Source organism: Pungitius pungitius, chromosome 2 (assembly GCF_949316345.1).
Source record: "Pungitius pungitius chromosome 2, fPunPun2.1, whole genome shotgun sequence".
In the NCBI taxonomy this organism is placed as follows: domain Eukaryota; kingdom Metazoa; phylum Chordata; class Actinopteri; order Perciformes; family Gasterosteidae; genus Pungitius; species Pungitius pungitius.
The window spans coordinates 12,783,729-12,792,277 of record NC_084901.1 but is presented as its reverse complement, the minus strand read 5'-3'; the positions used below and the strand labels follow the sequence as shown (position 1 = coordinate 12,792,277).

Genomic DNA, 8,549 nt, shown 5'->3' with positions numbered 1-8,549 from the left:
CCTTCAGACGGTCGACAGCGCGATACCCGGCCTCGCTAGTCCGCATGTCAGACTTGACGTCGTGACGTCCTTGGGAAACTCCAAAGTTGCTAATGTAGCTGTGACTACGGTGTGAATGTGAGAGTAAGGAGAGCTCCTATCATCATGCGTTAGGGTGAATGATGACATTAAATACTAATAATTTGTCACTCAATTAACCTCTGAAATTTCATATCTATGCAATATGTAACTTATTTTCACAAAATAAAGTTGTGTTAACCATTTATTTAGTGGTGTTAACTTTTCTATTCAAATATTTGAGCCAGATTTATGTTTTTATATTTTTGACAGTTTCTTTGACTTTCAACGTGCCCTTCCTTAGGCAATTCTCGTCCCGCAGCATTGCCTACGCCTGGACAAACATGTGTGTTCAGGACCTCTCTGACTACTCTACAGAAAACACTATTTGTACAAATTAACAGTTATCCAAAGCTGGAATAAAATGGGTTATATCAATAATTTCAGAATAAGAATGATGGACAGTAATGCCATGTTAAGGACCCTTGTACAAAAAATGAAATGTTCTTACTATACTGTATTGTATTGTTCAGCTAAGTGTCATCTCTAATGATATAATCTAATCAATTAAATAAGGCTTTGTTTTCGGTCAAGAGTTAGGAGTTTGAGGAATATTTGTGAGAAAAAAAACTGTCTACTCACTATATGCGACTAGACTGACTGACATAGGTGCACTAATCACCATGGCAACCAAAGCCACACTTTTCCCTCGTACCAATATCACTGCCAATTTCATGCAAACTTTTTTTTAGTTGTATATATTGTCTTCATCCCTGTCTTCACATTTTAATTTTGTTAGGCCGGGTTGACAGCGTAGCCTCAAACACTGTACATTGTAAATAGCAAAAATCTTTAGGTTTTACATTAGTCGGTCATAACCACAACAAGTTCTTTATGGAAGAATGTTGTATGCAGATACATGGCAATGTATCAATGCCATGTTAAATTTAGAAAAGTCTTCTTACAATGTCAGTATTGCTGATTTGCAATCAGAACAGCAGTCAGGTAAAGAAATCAGACTGAGTGGATGTTGGAAGAAACGTTTAATAACATCAAACCAAGCAATGCCAGCTATATGCACATAAACAATATCAGTTTTTAAAACATTTAAATGTTTGGCAGAAAAAGAAAAATCTATCTACAGTACAGTAAAAAATGAAAAGTATAAAAATATATTACAAATCTCAAGTATTTACAAAGAGCTGTCTTTGACTCTACAAGTACCTAACTGTCTAAAGTTACATTTCTGTCAGTCGAGTTACCTAAAACCAGCAACATCTTTTACATGCACCTAATGCAGAAAACACCGGTGGCCCTGGAGGACCATGACAAAGAAGAGATTGAGACGACAAAGAAAGGAGACAATCGCCTCTTCGAGGTTGGCTTAGCAGGAAGTAACAGATGTCCTCTGGAGGCGATTAGAAGAACATCCTACAGCAGAGAAACAGGTTGGGATATTTCTAATGTTTTTACAAAGGTCCAAGAGTGTGCACCTACCTATAGATGTTGGGGTCCAGTAGCACGGCTGTGTCTGTGGGTAGTTTGGACAGATGAACCACCTGGGTCTTCTGCTGCAGTCTGTCGCTCTCATTCACCCACACGTCCGGCAGTCTGACACACAGACAAATACATATACTTTTGTCTCCTTACAAGCAAAATGTTTTCTTGTAATTGGAAGGCTTGATATTCTGTTCAGAAATTGTTGTACAACAGGGCTGTGCTACATACTACACTTTAGGATCTTATTTTTCTACAAAAATAAAAACATGACTTGATTATATCACAACCTGAGGATAAACATATCTTCATAGCCTTTAAGAATATGTTAATTCAAACTTGTAATTTATTTGTGCCCCAGATCCTTTCAGAAGGTGGAAGTGAGTTATGAATAAACACTTTTAACAATCTAACCCATTATTATATTATTTTGATTTCCTGCCAAAAGAGGGTGAGAGGAGCAGAGAGAGGTGTAAATGAAGAGGAAAGCACAACTTACATGTCTTCAGGTGACCAGTGCAACAAGACCTTCACTTTCCCAGAGTCCTCTTTCCTCCTGGCTATTACCTGAACATACACAAACAGGTATGAGATACTGCTGTGCTGATGCCCAATGACATCAACTGTTTGTGCGTGTGCCCACCGTGCTGTGGAAGACCACACTGTGTCCGTTGCCAAGGCTCTCAATGTGTGTCGCCAGGTTGAGGCAGATGGCTCGATGCCGGATAGCGTCCATGGTCTGAGCATCAAAGAAGTCATGTGGTCGGGCTAGAAACAAAAATATATATATTATAGTACTAAAAAGAAAAAAGACTGAACCCAAAAAATTATTTTTTATTTTCCATTAACTTTCAGAAATATCTCAAAAAGTCCTTAAAACTAGACAAAAACCAAGACATTAAAAACAAATAGCCAGTCTCCAAAAACATGAGTAACAATAACCAATATGCAATATTATTATTTATTATTATTTTATTGGCTAGATCTTAAACCAGCCATTCTCAACTGGACCTCCACTTTTCATTGAACGTGTTTCCTCTTTGTCTCTCTTCATTTTTTGGTTTCCTGACAAGTTTTCCTCTTGTGTGTCCTCTGGATTTTCCTCCACCTGCTTTGTGCCGCCACATTCTTTACTTGCACTGAGCAATTGAGTTTATTACTTTAGATGCGCTTTGAGGAGACTGTAACGGACTGTCTCATCCAGCCAAGGAAACGCTGGCTACCGTCTCCAGTAAATGGAGCTGGCGGGTGTCTGGTTCACTGCTGATGGACCGTCTGCCGAACAGCCCTAGGCTGTTAAATGTGTCGTCACCTCCAAACACATCTGTCTCTGAAGTGCTGCGGCTTTAGCCTGCTAACAGTTAGCTAAACTAGACCGCTGAGTTAAACTAAAGAAGTGCAATCTCGCCGAAGCGTAAAATATTTGTTGCTTTCCGTAGTCCATCACAAGAACCACCACTGCAACCAATGTAACCAAGCGTTCTGGGTTGATGGATGATGCACCCATGAAACATTAAGAACCGCCGCTACGATCAAAAAATATAGATATATAGAATTAAACCCGCCAAAGTGGCACGTGAGACTGCTTTACTCGCACAGCCAAATTCTACCCACATTTGGTGGGTTCTAAAGTCAAGGGCTGGTAAGTAAATTTCCATTTAAGTGCTACACAAATAGTTTATATTATTTTTAAAAATTTGGAAGTTCAGCAAGCCGGATTAAAAAGCCCAACAGGCCCCTTGTCTGGCCTACACCCTCTACACTAAGATCACCTTCCACAGCTTTAAGGTGCCTTTGAAAATGTTATCAATATTTGCATTATCTATGTGTATTCATTTTAATAAAAGAATGTTATTCTTTGACAATCTAAAATAGTATATGAATGGAGCTCTTCAATAGTCTAATGGCTAGAACATCCAGCCTTGCGTCCAGTCTGCATCCACACTTTCATCTGACCAAAACGGGGGAAGCGACCCAAATACCCTGAAAGAGGAGTACCTGTTCATGGAGGTTAAATCCATACTAAAACATAAAAGTATAGACGTTTTTGCCAGCAACAAGCAATTTTATATCCTGGAGCCATTGTATTAAAGCGGTCTTATTATGGGTAAAGGGTTAGGGTTAGATGTGTTAGAACTTCTCCCAATTACTATGAGAATTCTTGAGTTATGACCTTAAAACTATTTTATTTTTGAGATTACATTGACTTTTGACCACCAAAATCTGATCAGGTCAGGTGGACGTTTCTGGGAAATTATTAGACTGAAAGGCTGAAGACAAAAAAGCGACCATTGCGAACACGTGTTTAGATGTAAGGGGGTTTTGAACCTACGGAGGGAGCGCCTGTGTTTGTTCTTGAGTTTCCTCCTCTTGTTCAGGCTGGCCTTAGATGGGGACTCCTCCTTCACTTTGCCCTGATTAGACATTTTGGAGGAACTCTGGGAGCTGAAATGAGTAGGGACGTGACGGGCCAGTCCACCCTGGGAGGCAAATGTGGCGTTGCAGCCTCCCACCACACACTGCAGAAACACAGATGATTCAGAGGGGTTCATGGCCAACGGGAAGGTGAACATCTAGAGATCTGGTCATTATTATGTAAGCTCACCTTGAATGGCTTGTCTCCGCTGTGCGTCAGCATGTGTCTCTGCAGCCAGCTCTGACTGGTGGACGGTGTGTTGTACACTTTGCAGCCCTTCCACAGACACACAAACACCTACGAGACACACACACACACACACACACACACACACACACACACACACACGAGCCAGAGAGGAAAAGACAGGTGTGACTTTCATAGAACAACAAAGACCTCTCAGACACAAAATACCGTGTCTCTTAGCTGAGAGATTCAAAATGACGAGAGGTGATTTTCCAACTTTCAGCTTTCAAACTGTGAGAAATGAAGTCTTCAAATATCTAGTCTTTTGTGCATGCATTCATTCAATAAATCTATCAGGCAGCAATAAATACCAAGAACATAGTGTGAAGATGGTGTTTGATTATGCAATTGTTCTTCAATCGGATAAGAGTCTTCTTGTTTGAGAACACAAAGGAATGTTGAGAAACCATTTTTGTTTGGAGTTCCGATATGAAATACTCAAGCTCAATAATTCTAATAACATTTTGGTCAAAAAGAGGCGTAGGTGCACATTGAGCTTGATCAAAGTAAATACATCCCTTTCTCTTTTCTTGGTCACGTGATTCTCATCATAGTTATCTGATCAACAGAAAATGAACCCGACTGTTGGGTAACAGATTTAAGGCCATCCCTTCAAATAAACCCTATGAACAATACAGGTATTGATAATCACAGCACTGAGCACGCTGTGCAGCAGACTGTCCTAACTTGCTTGCTGACTAAGAAGATGAAACAGCCTGTGTTTGTGCACTCTAATCATGTGATCCCCGGGGTTTTATTTATGGTCACAGGATGAGTGAGAGTGAAATACTGACCCCTCCTCTCTGCCCGTCCACATGTGTGCCTCGGATGTGTTCGGCCAGGTCGGGGCTGCTGGGAAACAGCAGCTGGCAGTGATCCCAGCAGCACGTGTAGCTCAGAGACTTGCCCCCCCCTGCTGCAGAGCCACTCCCCCCCACCGCACTGTGACCATTGAGCATGGCCGGGGTGGAGCGCCCGCTGGACGCCGTGCTCTCCATGTCCATCAGAGTGCTGCCGATACTAGAAAATACACACAACATAAAGAAGACATCACAAAGACAATACTACAAATTCCTGACAGGATACACAGTGCAGACCAATAAAAGGCCATATAATTACACACTGGCTTCATCACTATATGATGAAGAATAGCGGCATCATCAGATCAAATGAGGTATCAAAAACACAATCAAACAACCACGATTGTTCACTTATTGAATGACACAAAAGGACTTGTTTGTGCCAGTGACCACATTTCGTCAGGCTGTGCCTGCAGTGGTGGAAAATCCATTTTAGGTTAGGGATGACAAACTGACCACTTTGATCTCAAGTGGGCCAGACCAGTAAAGGCATGGGCGATCAGAGGTAGAGGGGGTGCGGCGTGGATGGTGCGGCTGCTGGGGAGCCTATGCCAGCATGCGCTTACAAGGCGGGCCGTTTGCTTGACACCCCTGTGTTAAGAGGATTATGGCGTCTATACTGCCGGGTTCTGTACCGCCATCCACACAAATATACTTAAATGAGAAGCTGCTTTCAGTTATTGTTAAATTAGTGATAAGGGCACTGCTGCAACACGCACAAACGCATGGCTCGGTTTAGTGATGCTAACAGTGGTTAATGGAGCTTAGCCGTGACACGCCACTCTCGACTGCTTATCAACAGAGTGGACGACAAACCTCCATGTGCCCTCACACAGCTACACCTCAGGAGGGGTGTGAAAAGGACTCGTAGACCATTGCTGTGCGGCTCATAGTGGGAACACATCAGTGGCATGCTACGGTTAAACTGGGAGTTTATCCCAAACCTGGAGGATCTGATGAATGCTAATGGTGTTGCAATTGGACAATGTTAGCTGAACCATTTTAAACTATGAATCAACAGGGAGGATAATAATTAAATAGTTCAGATCCCTGTACTGAACCCAGTAAGCAGCAGTGGAGGTGTAATGCCTGCATAATCCCAATCCTTTATCATTCCTTTCCTTAAAATCTGAGGATGTCTGGAGTGAAGCACCAACGTTTCAAACCCATTCCTGCCTCTTGATACAGTGGGCACCGCAGCCAAATTCCAGAAAGCATTTGCTTTGCCAGGTGGAGTGGACATGGAGAGGGTTAACGTTAAGGGACAAAGACTTTGAAGGACTTGTAAGCACATCACCAAATCAAAGTACAGGAGCTGGTGTACTGACAGAATCCTCAGACGGCCTCTGGGCGGCTGGCTGTGCTTATGAACCAAACTACAAGGCACTCTGTATTCAGCCACAGCCATCACACTGACTTGAGTCACATGACATCTGATGGCATTGTGATGGGACACGTGGCTGAACTGCACTTACATCGGTTACACTGACTGAGAATTGTGTCGGTGTAAAGGATGGGTCATCCTGCCTGCTCATCGCCAATGAAGCTAAAGCGTAAGTTCAGACAGGAAGACCATTCCCTCAGGCCAGGCTTCCTCACCAGCAGCACATACAGCAAGTGAAATAAGTATTGTCACCATTTTTCCCAATAAATATATTTCCAAAGGGGCTATTGACATGAAATGTTCACCAGATGTTGGTAACAACCCAAGTAATACATACATATATACATAAAGACACCAAAACAAAGCAGTTCAGAAATAAAGTTGTGTAATAATTATTGTGAAATTATCATTTTGTTGAATATGTTTAATCAGGATTATTTTTCAATAAAATCCTAACACCAATGTTATGGTTACAATTAGATTGCTTTCTACCAAACATAAGATTTATTGGGCTATGGCAGCCACCAAACTTTATTCTTCAGCCAAAGAATAAGGCTTGATCGCCGTTGAATACGTCACTAGTTGGACGCTTGCTTGCACCATTGGAGGAATATCCTACCGAGGTCCGTCTCCTCGACCTTGTTTTGCGGTTGGCAGATGGTTACCGGTTAGGGTTTTTGTTCCCGTAGACTCGCGTTCAAAACTTTGCCAAATAACCCCGAGGCCATTTGCTCGAACCCGTCAAATGAGGTCACGGGGACGTTCCTCGAAGCAACAATACTCGGACGAGTTCAGTTTTAACCTACTGTTTAACAGTCAAAAACAGCTAACTTCGCAACCGCAGTGCGCCCTTTGCTTTCTCTAGAGACCAGCGCGAGGCCTCTGCGTGCCGCACACACTCAACAGACCTGTCCTCGGAATCCATCCGGCTGAGCGGCTCCGCGTCGGACTGGCTCAGCTCTGCGCCGGCGGATGTTTTGGTGCCGTGGTCGGCTTTCTCCGCAGTCTTCTCGTGGTCGGCGGGCGCCGAGGAGAACACGTTCTCTCCCTCTCTTTGTTCTGGGGAATCCGTGCTGCTCGACAAACTGCCCTGTGCGGGACTTTTCTCCGGTTCAGAGAGTTTACCGCCGTGAACCCCTCCGCGGGTGCCGTTCTTCTCGCTCGCCACCGCTCTTTCTTCGCCGTCGTTAGGAAAACGAGACAGCGTGTCCGCGTCCTCTTCCGCCGCCGCACCACGGCCGCCGTTCACGTCCATTTCTGCACTGTGCTCGTTGTTGTCGCCCGGTTCCTGTTTGGGGTCCGGCGCGGCCTGTCCCTCTTTGCCGGTTTCTGCCGTTTCCCTGGTTCCGTTTTGATCTGACGTGGACTGGGAATCTTGTTCGGTCCCTTCGCTAGTTATTTGAGCCATTTTTAAACTGTAAAGAAATTAATTTTCGCGACGTTGACCTCGAAAGTTGCCTTCGGGCTACAGATCTTCTTCCACTCACACTCTCCGCTTCAAGCCTACAACTCAGCGGGGGGTTTGGATGACGTCAGGGCTCCAAACGGCCAAAGCTTTTCTATTAAGTGGATATCTCACTCTGTAGTCATATATGCATCGATCAATAATGTGTCTATACATTTGAATTAAGCGTTTATCTAAACAGCGGTGCTTGAAACCAAATGTCCACTGTAATTTTATATTTAGTTCAATCCTATTGATTTTATTTAAATTTGGCTCAGAGGGTTTTACAGTGTGTACACCTCATATCGGGCCAAAATGGTTTACAATCTCAATATCTGGCGTAAAGACTAACCGAAAAAGCCCACAATTCTATGTTGTGGTGTGATTTCAAAAATAAATTAGATTCCAATCAAAATAAAATCCACAAATTAGGATAACTACTATGGAGTTAGAATATAGCACATTTAGTTATTCCCCACTCTGACTTTGATGGAATCTGGTTCAGAGAGGGTCTGTTAAAATATGTTCCGACAACGAGGGGCACACCGATTTTTTTATCGAGGGAGTCATCAACATATACATAGACGATCTTTGCCATTGTGGCCTCTCAACTCCACGTGTTCCGACAAACAAAAATGATCCAAC

The 8,549-nt window shown here is 43.1% G+C and overlaps 1 protein-coding gene across 1 annotated transcript; it reads right to left on the bottom strand.

The window, feature by feature from the left end:
- Window positions 1–671: 671 nt before the first annotated feature.
- Window positions 672–8,002, bottom strand: aebp2 (AE binding protein 2). Its single transcript, XM_037460482.2, has 8 exons — window positions 7,369–8,002; window positions 5,011–5,236; window positions 4,160–4,267; window positions 3,887–4,073; window positions 2,198–2,322; window positions 2,054–2,121; window positions 1,555–1,668; window positions 672–1,488 (listed from the first exon to the last, which is right to left on the bottom strand). The coding sequence occupies exons 1-8, from the start codon at window positions 7,866–7,868 to the stop codon at window positions 1,476–1,478; spliced, it is 1,341 nt and encodes a 446-aa protein (XP_037316379.2). The 5' UTR covers window positions 7,869–8,002; the 3' UTR covers window positions 672–1,475.
- Between the last annotated feature and the right edge of the window lie 547 nt (window positions 8,003–8,549).